The sequence below is a fragment of the Austrofundulus limnaeus genome, unplaced genomic scaffold, assembly GCF_001266775.1.
Source record: "Austrofundulus limnaeus strain Quisiro unplaced genomic scaffold, Austrofundulus_limnaeus-1.0 Scaffold18, whole genome shotgun sequence".
Lineage (NCBI taxonomy): Eukaryota > Metazoa > Chordata > Actinopteri > Cyprinodontiformes > Rivulidae > Austrofundulus > Austrofundulus limnaeus.
Genome location: NW_013952420.1, coordinates 540,075 through 552,925, shown reverse-complemented (window position 1 = coordinate 552,925; position 12,851 = coordinate 540,075). Strand labels below are relative to the sequence as shown.

At 37.7% G+C, this 12,851-nt stretch overlaps 1 protein-coding gene across 3 annotated transcripts in view; it reads right to left on the bottom strand.

Annotated features, from left to right (window-relative positions):
* Window positions 1-12,344, bottom strand: part of mroh1 (maestro heat-like repeat family member 1) — a 28,827-nt gene extending 16,483 nt beyond the window's left edge. For 2 of the 3 annotated variants that reach the window (XM_014003350.1, XM_014003352.1), the window contains exons 1-19: window positions 12,212-12,344; window positions 11,316-11,402; window positions 11,075-11,220; window positions 7,092-7,223; window positions 6,780-6,942; window positions 6,004-6,102; window positions 5,675-5,826; window positions 5,087-5,227; window positions 4,796-4,888; window positions 3,150-3,228; window positions 2,691-2,804; window positions 2,478-2,551; window positions 2,270-2,392; window positions 1,827-1,934; window positions 1,588-1,732; window positions 1,414-1,454; window positions 932-1,073; window positions 780-832; window positions 520-627 (exon numbers count right to left, since the gene is read on the bottom strand). In XM_014003350.1, coding sequence (XP_013858804.1) covers window positions 520-627; window positions 780-832; window positions 932-1,073; window positions 1,414-1,454; window positions 1,588-1,732; window positions 1,827-1,934; window positions 2,270-2,392; window positions 2,478-2,551; window positions 2,691-2,804; window positions 3,150-3,228; window positions 4,796-4,888; window positions 5,087-5,227; window positions 5,675-5,826; window positions 6,004-6,102; window positions 6,780-6,942; window positions 7,092-7,223; window positions 11,075-11,220; window positions 11,316-11,337 — 1,935 coding nt within the window. In that variant the 5' untranslated portion in view covers window positions 11,338-11,402; window positions 12,212-12,344. Of the gene's footprint in view, window positions 1-519; window positions 628-779; window positions 833-931; window positions 1,074-1,413; window positions 1,455-1,587; window positions 1,733-1,826; window positions 1,935-2,269; window positions 2,393-2,477; window positions 2,552-2,690; window positions 2,805-3,149; window positions 3,229-4,795; window positions 4,889-5,086; window positions 5,228-5,674; window positions 5,827-6,003; window positions 6,103-6,779; window positions 6,943-7,091; window positions 7,224-11,074; window positions 11,221-11,315; window positions 11,403-12,204 lie in introns of all 3 variants that reach the window. The other variant, XM_014003351.1, reaches the window with a different exon arrangement.
* Window positions 12,345-12,851: the final 507 nt, after the last annotated feature.

Here is a 12,851-nt window from a genome sequence, read left to right as displayed (position 1 = left end):
CACACACACAAAGCAGTAGTCCTGCACAGCGGGAGGGGAGGAGGGAAAAAAAGGCAGAAACACAGTGGGGCAGCTGCAGCCCTAACGGACCAAACTTCAGTYAAACAAGACCCAACACTTTTATTCCTGATTTAAACTAGTGATCTTGAGAGCAGCTGCAGCTGTATGCTTTTATTTTTTTCTGTCAGGCTGTCGCGGAGCTCTCCACTCCTCCGTCCTGTGAGGCAGACTGCTCAGCTGAGGCTGTCACGTTCTCTCGTCCTGGCCACACCTCCGCTCTCTAACCCCTCCTCCCCTACCCACACCCCCCTCCCCTACCCACTTTGATGCATTTTTCAAATTTCGCCTTGGGGCGGAGTTATCTTTTCACAGCGGGGTAAGATACACTTTAAGATGCAAACCCCAGAACACACAATCGTGTGTTTGCAGGGTGTTTCATGGTTTACTGTGCTTTTGTAACACGTTCACACCCGTCGACCACCATACTTATTGCATCTTAACCATAAATAACACGCTTACCTTCTCCTCTAGGGAATTGTTATATGTAGAGAGGTATCTCGTTGATTCAGCTGCCAGCTGACACACCCACTTGTCATCTTGAATCGATGTCAAGGTTTTAGACAAGAGCTGAGGACAATTAGAATCACATCCAGAATGTTTGACCAAACAGACTTTTACAAAATTTAAAATCAGTCAAAAAAACTCTCTCCTGTTTAAACTTCTACAGCCTAAAAGCTGTAATGAATATACATAAATACAAATTAGCACTAAAAGCTTACATTTAGCAGCCTCTCATCCCAGTCCTTTTTATCCAGACTCTCTGCTGTTGACTCTGACAAACAACAACACAATGAGTGTAAACTCTGACGGTACAGGCTTCCTCTAAAAACCATCACTTCATATGAATAAGCTGAAATGAGTTTTTTTGTACCTTCTAACAGTGAAACCAGAGGAGGTATTTCTTTCTCCCAAACTTTCTCTGCATTGGGGTGAATGTTGACACTGAGGATTTGGAGAAGCGATAAGGACGGGGCTCCATGACCTCTGCTGTTGAACGGGAACGCTGCGTTGACCTACGGCGGTTTGTTCACAAACCACGACAAATGAAATCACACAACATATCTTTAAATAAAGCAGCAGCAAAGGTGTAAAACTAAAGTTGTGTTGTTTGTTTCTGCTTTCTAACATCTACACTGTTCAAACCATAAAACTGGGGGGAACAGTTTTAGCTTCAGAGGTTTGTGACTGAAATCTAAAATAATAATAATAATAATAAAATAAAATAAAAACTGGCTCAACTAAGTGGCCTTAATTATCCACCCGATGCAAAAACTTTACAGCTCCTTTACAGTTTGAGTGTGATGTCACATTCACAGTAGCTTGCAAATACTAAAGTAAAGTGAGTTTTCTTACCAGGAGTCTGATCATTAGAGTTTGAGGAGACGGCAGATTAACTGATGGACAAAGAGAAGACCAGAATGTGTTAAAGCTGTTTACATGTAAAAATATACTTTAAACTGGTCATGTACAGTCGATTCACATTTTAATTAACATGGATGCCTTAAGTCTGTGAAACATCTTACTAACCTTCCTGTTTAAAGTTGATGATGAAGCTAGGATCCTGGTTGCTTTTCTTCTTGTTTCCCAGCACTATGAGGCTCTTACAGAGAGGTGTGGTGGCATTGCTGTACTGTGAAGGGGTCAGATAGTACAGCAGCTTGGGCCATAGTACCTTCAAACACAGAAGGTACACATATTAAATACGTTAGCAATTACTATCCCCCGACAACTCACACACAGAGACCAGCAGACAAGCAGATCTTTACATCAGCTAGTCGTCCAACAGTAGTGGTTAAGAGATGGAGTGTGTTGTCACACATTGCCCTTAATGCCTCATTAGTCACCTCTTCTTGATCAGGGGGCCTTTGACCTCTCTAACATGGAGAGAAGGACAAAACATTTAGTGCCTGGATTAACAACTAAATTATCAATTAAAAAAATATGAGTGTATGAGAATGCATACTTGTGAAGAGTCAACATGTGCAGATAGAAACTTTAAATCTCAGCTGCTGCTAAACTAAGTTCAGAGTGAATCCATTTATTTATTTTTTCAATACTGTCAGGTACATAAGCCTGCAGTTTCATACACCTAAACTAAAAAAAACAAAACAATTTTTAACCATATGCCATTGCTAATGTACATAAACTAACTGTATGAATGAACCATCAGATGAATAATAAAGACGTTTAAAGTGAAAGGATGGTTTACCTGATAGGTGTCAAGTAAAGCACAGTTTTGAACTATAAATCTAACCAGTAACTCTCCTCCCTCTAGTTCCAGATAACCATGATGAGCCATGGCACTGATTACTTGGACCACACGCTTCTTCACCTAGGAAATATAAATAAAAATGAATTGATAAAGAAATGCCATGTTAATGAGTAAAGTTAAAGCACAGTTTCTAAAGGTGTGTTACCTCGTTACTGTGGTCAGCCATTGGCTGTCTAATGCTGGCCAGAAGAAGCAGCTTTTTGCTCTCCATTGTAGAAGCTGTAACACACAGAACATGGTATTTGTACTTTACAGCCAAAAAATAACAAAACAAAAAACACACACAACCGCTGACGGGAGTGCGACAACTGATAAATTACAAAGAGTATATGTTGGATCAGTTATCGTGTTTGCTCACTGGAGGAGTTGATGAGGTGACGGAGAACAGCCAGGGAGCCCAGCCTGCTTCTTTCATTACTGTTCTCCATCTTCTGAAGAACAAACATAACCATCCGGTCTGGGAAAGAGTTGGCTAAAGAGAAGAGGGGAAATGAACAAGTGTGAACAAAAATCTGAGATCTGCAAGATGATAAATAATATTAAACTAAATGAAATCACAGGGTTAAAACCAGTAAGCAATGGGAGGGTGAAGCTGCGGAGCAACTTGCAGAGTTAACATGATTATCTTGGAGGAGACAGAGTCCAACACATAATGTCATTACTGCACATGTGACACCAAAGAAATCCAGATAAACTGTCCAACAGGCTGGGTCTGTTACTTTACACTCAACCTGTTGCACTCAGTTTCATTTTACTGTAAATATATTTAACACTTAACAAAAAACGTACAAATAAAAGTAAAAAAAGTAATCTGTACCAAGCAAGCTGAAGCAGCGCAGGACCTCATTATGGTTCTTGACAGTAGGGGGGTCACTGTAATGAACAGGGGTAGACACCTGCAGGAGACATTGTACGGTTTACAGTAGCATTAAAATATTCTTAAATGCATTTATATTTGGTTTTAGAGGGGTTGAAAAGTTAATTCAGATTCAACTAAACTCTCACCTTCATACATTTTCTTCACATAACGGATGAAATTTAACTTTTGTACCAAATTCCAGCACAATTACATTATTAAAATGTTGATCAATAAACATTGTTTTTATTTATTTATTATTTTATTTTAATTAATTTAATTAATTTATAGTAAATGGATCCTTCATACAATTAAAACAAGACGACATACTGTAATTGATTTGTACAAGTGCATGAATACATGGCTACGATCATTTGCAAGGTTTATGGGGTATAAAGCTTTTTTTCATGAATTTTTGCAACGTCAACTGTTAAGTAAACTGACAGCCAAGTCACAAGTTCATGTGACAGTCATTTGACAACTTCAGGAAAGCCATGAGAGTGAATGACCTAAAAGAAACAATCCAATGTTTTAGCCACTAATCTATTGTTACCTCCGCCAAGGGCGAGGTAATGTTTTCGGTCGTGTATGTCTGTCTGTCGTTCTGTCAGTGGACAATATTACTCAAAAACTTGTGGACTGATTGTCATGACATTTTTAACACATGTGGGTACTGGGCCAAGGAACACACCTTTAAATTTTGGTGATGTTCCGGATCACGATGTGGATTCAGGAATTTTTTTTCTTTTAACACTCTGAGATCGGCAAAGCTGTGATGCTTTCACAGGGCTTCTGTAAAAACAGTGAGCTGGATTGGACAGCACGGACTTCAAACTTTATAAAAGTAATGTTAAAACCAGATTTAATGAGTAATTTTTGCCATAATATGCACATTTACAGAACGTTTTGTGACCAGGAAGTGCCTGACTGCACCATGAAACCTATTTTTCACATTTCCTCAAACACATCACATTTCCGAAACAACCAATCAAAACAGTTTCTCACTACTAGGTTTATAAACAGAGAGCTGCCGGGCCTCAAAGTTTGGAGACAGGGGAAGCCAGGAAGCACTTTATAAAGAGAGTCAAACCATTACAAACTCATTCAAGGGGATAAAACAGACGTTTTACATGGTGAAATGTGACTGATGAAAACTTAGGAGCTTAATCTGACACCAGTTTGACGATGAATAACGTCGGGTGACGAGTCTGACTTTTTTCCCCCACATTGGACTCCACTGGGAAGAAATCCCTTGCATCCTGCCTGCTTAAATGTTCGCTATGTCAGAACCTATTCGGCAAATGTGTTTCCATCTCTGCTTTTGCGCATTAACTCTATTACAGGATGGGGGAAATTGGTCTTGGCAGAGGTTTGCACTCTCCGAGTGCTTCTCGTTTCAGTATGAAAATGACAGCTCCAAAAAGGTGAAAGTTAAATCCAACCTTTGACAGTCAACCATAATTTCACATCTAGAAAAACATTGAAATGATCTGTGCTGTTTTACAGTAAATTAAAGAAATGTATATTACTCTGTTTGGCATCATCTCATCATGTAGTTTACTCAGCGTAAAGCTGCAGTATTTATTCCACCGTGTCCTTTGGCGTACCTGCTGATGCAGCGCAAACAGAAGGCCTTCCAGTTGGGTTTCCAGCACTCTGCTGCCCATGTTGATAGAAGCATCCAGAACTTGGCACAAGCTCTGGTCAACACAAAAACAAACTGATTAGCTTCAAGCAAGCTTTAAGCGTATCATGCTGCAATTATTACAAAATTAAAAAAGGCACTGCTCAGACATTAAAGCTGATAAAAATGGAAGTTTACAAATGGGTCAGAAATAGAGTTTTAGAGTTAGAGTTTTTTTTAATTTATTAGTTTGTTCTGGACTGTTTGTACCCACTTTGCTAATGATGTAGTGCTCTGTGTTTTTCTTGTACAGGGACATGATGGCAGGGACGATTCTGGGGAGCTGTTCTTCCAGTTTTTCACTGGGCATCAGATGACACATCGAGCCCACTGCCTCAGCCACTGTCAGCCTCAGCTGAAGGAGACAGAGACGGGCAGGATAAGAAGTGACAGACAAGACAGGCTGAGTGATGCGGTGTGGATTCACTGCTCCAACACCAACTTCTTACAGATGAGAGTGGGAATCAGAGAGGGGGAGGAGGGAACAGAATTTAAACTATTTGATAAAACCATTTCAAAATAAATTAGTGCATGGTAATTTATTAAAATGAAACAGAACATGTGTTCATTATCCAAGTAAAAGCTGTTAAGTGTCAACTCAATACAAACGTATGACATTGTTTCGTAGGTAATTGGTTACTCCAGCGGACTAAAATGTTTATCAAATTTTAAACATAAATTCTCACCTTTAAACTCCTAAAAACTACATTTCAACAAGCAACAAACTGTTTTTTAGGTAGTTTGTTCATGCTGTGGGTGGAGCATGATGGTTTTGGAACTCGGTGGACTAAAACGACATTACCTTGGACTCTCTGCTTTGTAGCCAGTTATTGAAGAGGATATCAAAAGCAGAATATATTTCATTGGAAAATGTGTCTTTTCTGACAGTGGGATCTGGTGCTTTGTCCAGATTGGCCAAATATTCCAAGATGCTGTCACTGAAATGACACAAAGCTGGAAGGAGAGAAGGAATGAAAGGGGAGATAAATTTAAAATGATATCAGTGTACTTTTGTTTTATCCATGTTTATCCAATAACTTACACTCTTTAAGATTAAACAAAAAACAGACAAGGTACAAAAATATGCATTTCAGAAAAGGTGGTGATAAAATACTTTTTTGAGATTCGTACCAGATGAAAAGACCCACTTCATGTTGTCCTGTTTGGCCAAGGTCAGCATCGGCAACATGGTGCCCAGTATAGCATTTAGAAATGGTACCATCCCATAAACTAAAGGGCAAGAGAACAGATTAGTGGTACTTCAATGCTTAAAACATCCTCTTTGAGCCAGAAAAGCACAACCAGCAAACCATTAATCTCCTTGTTCTTTATAAACTCTTGATGCCTCTTCAGTGAGTCTTTATAGCAGAAGGTTTATACAAACAGAGTTTATAAATCATCCTAATTCACATTATTACTTTGAACATTCAGGCAAAGTACACTTCAGGGAAAAACAGCTCAAACAAACCTTTCTAGGCTTGCATTGCCAACTTTCCCGCAGCGTGGTTACAATTTAGTTTAATCTATTTGCTGATGCCTGCTGATCAGTTTATTTAACTCAAGTAGTTAAAGCACTTCTGAGAGTTACATCAGTTTAGAAAATGCTAACTTTCATTTAAATAAGTAAAGTGATTTTGGACTACAAACAAGTTTAACTTCTGATTAATCAAAAATAACTTCACATTTAGGGCAAAACCCACTTCTAATCTTTAAAAGCCGTTGATTGCTTCAAAGTAAATAAAATCTTTGACCTGTGAGCAGGTTTAACAGGTTCCTGTTTTACTCAACGGTTACAACAAACTTCTAACTTCACTGTCATGACATGACCGTGTTGAATGTGTGTCCTTTGTCTTATAGATATAACTGCAGGTTTCTTTCCTTTAGCTTGTTAGTGATGGTTTTCATACCATTTGAGTCGGAGAGGTTGGCTAGTGTTTGAACCACAAAGAAGTGAGGCAGGACCCCTGGCTGGAACTTGCTCAGGATCTCCTCCATGATTTCATTGATGTATTTGTTTCCTACAGCAACCAAGATGTTACTGGCTGCCTTCTGCCAGTTAGGAATGACCTCCTGAGTCAACCAGAACAGAACAACAATAAAACATGTTGGAGCTGGAAATGTTACGAATTACAATATTTGAAATACACAATGAAATCCAAACGACATTTTTGGATGTCATGTAAACAAAGTAAGTTAAAAGCAAAGAGCCAGTGATTTACCTTTGACCGAGTCATCTCATCTGAGGCCAGAGAGAGGAGGCTTTTTATTCTGGGAGCGCTCAGATCATCTATACTGCAGCCAACGATCAGCTCAATGGTCTGAAGGATCACAATTCTGTGAGTCACGACCAACTACAGGAGGGTGAGACGATGAAGAGGAGAATATGAGAGTTTCAAAACAAGACTGAAAAAAGACCAGCTTTAAAATGTGAGGAATTACAAGTAAATATAAAAGAAATAGTTTGGTTTTTTTTACTGAAAAGATATAGGTTTTTGTTTTAAAGTTGTAAATGTTTAAACTTGTTCTAAACAAAAATTAAAACTATGGTCCATGTCCTTATTCAGCTGTTTTCTAAGCCATTAATTTACAACCAACTACATGCAAATTTGTTTTGTTGCAATACAATTATTATTATTAGACAATGTTTGGTTGATTATATTTCTGTTCAGAAACTAGACATCAGGATGTTTGTAGCAGCAGATTATAGTCAGTTTTTATTACACCAAAGAGCCGGAGACTCAAATGCGGCAAATATTTAAAAAATAAAATAAAATACCGTCAGACGATGTCTTAAAAAGTTCTAAACTCTTCAACTCTGAATCACCTTTAATGTAAGCCAGTTCATAACTGATGATGCAGTGTATGATCTTTGTATAAAGTGTTAAATACAACTAAAATGAGAAATTATTTCCACCCAAAGCTTGTTGAATTATAATACACGAAGACACAAACCTTCAAATCTTTTTCTCTCACCTGTAGCTCAATTATCTTTTTTTTATTCACTAGTTTGTTCATAAAGTTTGATTCATAATAATGAATCTGTTTAAGAGACTCATTGCAAAGCATTACATCTGCAGGGAATAGCTAGTGTTTTAATAATTTAAAAAAAAATCAAGGTATTCAAAGTATGTGACTATTTTAAAATGGTTTCAAATAAATTCTGCTGTAAAAAGCAAATTTGTTTTTAACAATATTTCTGGATATTTTGTACACATTCAAAATTTTCAGCTGCCTCTTTGGACAGTTTTAGTGTTTGGGATTAAAAGAAAGTTAGAAGTTTGGAGAAATTTGTAGATTTTTACAGATAAACTTCCTGAGGTGATATCTGTAGTGTGGACTCAATGACACAACCTGATCTCTGCCTTTAACTCGTCACACAACACAAGTGGAGCAGCCGGCAGCTCGCCAAACAGAAAACACAAACATATATTGAGATTTTATTAGAAATTACTGCATGTTAAATCTGACTGAAGGGTCTATTTGGGATTAACATTTACAATTTGTACAAAAGCAAACAAAAAGCTCATTTAAATGAATAGTTTAACTCAGATGAATTAAACTATAAATTCAACAGATCAACTAATTTCATGATTTCGTTTCGATGGTGACTGATTTTTCCTGCTGTTGCTCCTGAAGCAGATGTCTGAAACAGTTTCACTTCCTTATTCAAACTGCATCATGTACAAAGTACACATCAGAACCCCTTAATCTGCTGATCATCGCCAAAAAAAAATAAAAATAAAAATTACTGCTTAGAAGTTAGTTCCCCAAAAGGTTAGAGTGACTTGCACATGACTGCCTTCTTGAAAGTGCAATACCGTGAGGACAGATGCAGCAAAAGTAAACAATGTTGAGTCATCGTGAGTTAGATCAATACATTTTCCTGTTGTGTGACTCTGGGACTTCTCTGTATTATGAAAGACCTCAGGTTGTGAACAGGTTCCCTGAACGTTAAATGTTTAGTGAACGTGACTAAATACTACTAAAGACAAAAAAAATTAGACAACACTAAATGAACAACTAAATGTTCATTCCCATCATTGTCATGTTATCTGATCTGAGATAAAGTAATTATTTCTCAAGGAGGATGGTTGAAGAGCAGCTAAAAATGAACAACCTTGAAGTCTTCTAGTTTAAGAGATAATTACATACAGCGGGTAAAGTATTGAACACGTCAACATTTTTCTCAGTAAATACATTACTAAAGGTGCTAATGACATGAAATTTTCAACAGATGTTGGTAACAACCCAAGTGATCCATACATACAAAGAAATCAAACCATAAATGCCCAGAAATGAAGTTATTTGTAATAATGTGGAATGGCACAGGGAAAAAGTATTGAACACACTTACTGAAATTTATCTAATACTTTGTACAAAAGCCTTTGTTGTCAATGACAGCTTCAAGACGCCTCCTGTATGGAGAAACTAGTGGCATGCATTGCTCAGGTGTGATTTTGGCCCATTCTTCCACACAAACAGTCTTCAAATCTTGAAGGTTTCGTGGACCTCTTCTATGAACTCTGATCTTTAGTTCTTTCCATAGATTTTCTGTTGGATTCAGGTCAGGTGATTGGCTGGGCCATTCCAGCAGCTTTAGTTTCTTTCTCTGAAACCAAATGAGAGTTTCCTTGACTTTGTGTTTGGGCTCATTGTCTTGCTGAAATGTCCAGCCACGTTTCATCTTCATCATCCTGGTAGATGGAAGCAGATTTTTATCAAGAATGTCTCTGTACATTTTTCCACTCATCCTTCCTTCAATTATTTGAAGTTTGCCAGTACCATATGCTGAAAAACAGCCCCACACCATGATGTTCCCACCTCCAAACTTCACTGTTGGTATGGTGTTTTGGGGCTGATGTGCAGCGCCATTTGACCTCCAAACATGATGTGTATTCTGGCATCCAAACAGTTCAATGTTGGTCTCATCTGACCAGACTATATTCTCCCAGTATTACACAGGCTTGTTTAAATGTTGTGCAGCAAACTTTAAAGGAGCTTCAACATGCTGTTTCTTCAGCAGTGGAGTCTTGCATGGTGAGCGTGCATACAGGCCATGGTGGTTCAGTGCATTACTTATTGTTTTCTTTGAAACAATCGTACCTGCTAATTCCAGGTCTTTCTGAAGCTCTCCACAAGTGGTCCTTGGCTCTTGGACAACTCTTCTGATAATTCTTTTCACTCCTCTGTCAGAAATCTTGTGAGGAGCACCTGGTCGTGGTCGGTTTATGGTGAAATAATGTTCTTTCCACTTCTGAATTATGGCCCCAACAGTGCTCACTGGAACCTTCAGAAGTTTAGACATTCTTCTGTAACCGATGCCATCATTATGCTTTGCAACAATAAGGTTGTGAAGGTCTTGAGAGAGCTCTTTACTTTTACCCATCATCAGATGGTTCTTGTGTGATACCTGGCCATGGTGTCTTGGCTTTCCATGCCTTTTTACACCTCCCTTTCTTCATGTGTTCAATACTTTTTCCCTGTGCCATTCCACATTATTACAAATAACTTCATTTCTGGACATTTATGGTTTGATTTCTTTGTATGTATGGATCACTTGGGTTGTTACCGACATCTGGTGAAAATTTCATGTCATTAACACCTCTAGTAATATATTTACTGAGAAAAATGGTGACATGTTCAAAACTTATTTTACCCGCTGTATAATAATATAAATATTGTTCTTAAATACATGCATTTTACACAAATGAGGATTTTCAAATCTAAGATTCATTCAAAAGCTAAAATGAAAGCAGCGAACCTTGTTTTTTGTAATTGTGGATTAATCCCAAGTTGTCAATAATAATAATAATAATAGTAGTAATAATAATAATAATAATAATGTCATCAACTAAATTAATTACCTAGTTCTAATTTTTAATAAATATTTTTTATCCTAGTGTTATTTTGTCTTTATTTTATTAAACAGTTATTTCTGGAGCAGGGCTTAGGATTGGTTTTGACTTCTGCGAAATAAAGTCTACAGTAGGACTTCTGAAACATTAATAATAGATAATTCACTGCCAGGCTATGAATGAAAACATAAGCAGAGTTGCTCTACATTTAATTGCCAAATGCAATGAAACACTGTTTCGATCTGTGCAGAGGTACCTGCACAGATCTAAAAAAAATTTAAAAAAACCTTTTCTGTAAAGCTAAAGTTTAAAAGAGTATCCTACTTTGTAGGATGCACAATTTTCACCTTAGGATTCTTCATGAGGTAATCCTGACACATTGCCAGCACTCGGTCTGGCTGCTGCTTTCCCAGAGTCAGCATGGACTTTCTGACCTGCTCCTGGACGTCTGAGTCTTTATCATTGGCTGCATCTAGTAGAGCCAGTGTCACCTCTAAAGGAGGGGAAGGAAGAACACATAAGAAATGTCAGAGGTCTGGAGAAAAATGTTTTTATGTAACAAGCCTTTGAAAGGAGAGAAAAACTCACGTTCTACGTCTGTGTCATCCATGGCTGCGTCCTGGAGCAAAGATTCAACTTTTCTCCTGAGGGCAGATTATCAGAGGCTCCCTGGAGCTGGGAAACAGAGTTAAATGTGAATCAGTATTTCCATGAGTGCAAAAAACATTAATAAGTAGAGGTCCACCAAACCTCTCTTTATTTTATTTTATTTATTTTTGCAAAGTGAGCCATGTGTGTTGATTTTGTTTTTCAAACAAATTTATTCCAGTATTTCATAAGACATGTTTCCAAATATATATATTGTAAATATCACAGCTAGTATAAAGTGTTGTGTATTGGTTGTGTTAAGATGCATCAACATGGAGTATGTTGTGTTTTAAAGTAGGAACTCAACCTGAACAAAAGTTTTTACAGTTGCTGCAAATTAATCATACAAAGAATCTTCTGACAGGGGGTGTTCTACACTTCCTAAACTGTTTGGTGGCTTTAAAAAAAACATTAAAACAAAACTATTAATATACATGATTACTGAGAACTAGTCAAAAGCTGTTACAAAATGCCTATCAATTGGTCAATCATAGCTGTCACACTTGTTTGTCTACTCCTCCTAGGAAAAACGCATTTACCTTTTTACCGAGGCTGAATAAAATCTAATAATAATAATAATCTAATAACATTAAAGGCAGAAATAGTTTGTGGTGACATCCAACTAAAACGGGCAGAGTAGCGGCGTTCGGTGCTGCTATTATCTTTTCAGAATCGGTAAACCTGGTGGTTAAGGTGCAGCAGTCACCAAACCCACTGAGACACGTTAGCATGCTAACTTTAGCAGCCACTGCTACGGAAGTGCCGCTAACCTCCACAACAACCAGCACCAAAACAAGACCGGAGCTAATGAGGCTAACTCTTCACTCACCACCTACCAGAGAGCGTCCCGGCCGAACAGTAACGTTTCAATGTATCACAGGGTCAGGTCTCGTCTTGGTTTGACAGACTGACAATGGCACAGTCTCCGTGTGAGCGTGTACCTGCAGGTGTAAACACGCCTGGTGTGGTCATGTGCTTCTTGTCAGCAGGAAAATAATCAGCCTGATTGGGGGCGTGTCCACAGAGCAGCACTCAGACCGCCGACATGCGAACATGGAGCTGCTCCATGCAGTTTTGGGATTTCAACATTTTTTTTTTTACATTAAACGTTTTTTTTTTCTATCCATAAAATCAATGTGGTTTAGTTCTGCAAGCAGGTTTGTTTCTACACACAGGCACCCACTAAAAAACAAACAAAAGATTAAACGTAGCTGTGTTTTGTAGAAAAGAGGGTGTTTCTACTTCTTGTCATAGCTTTTCTTATTGTTGAAACCAGATCAAATTTGATGAATACCAGATTGATCTTTATCTTAGGGGAAATCATTAATATTTAAGTTACTTCACTGAGCCCGTTCATTATAACTTAAACTAAATGCATTTTTTTATCATTTTATTACAAAATAAAAACTAAACTAAAAGATTTTAAAATCAGTATTTGTAATATTGTCTTAGTTACCACATTAAGATGAGTACTAT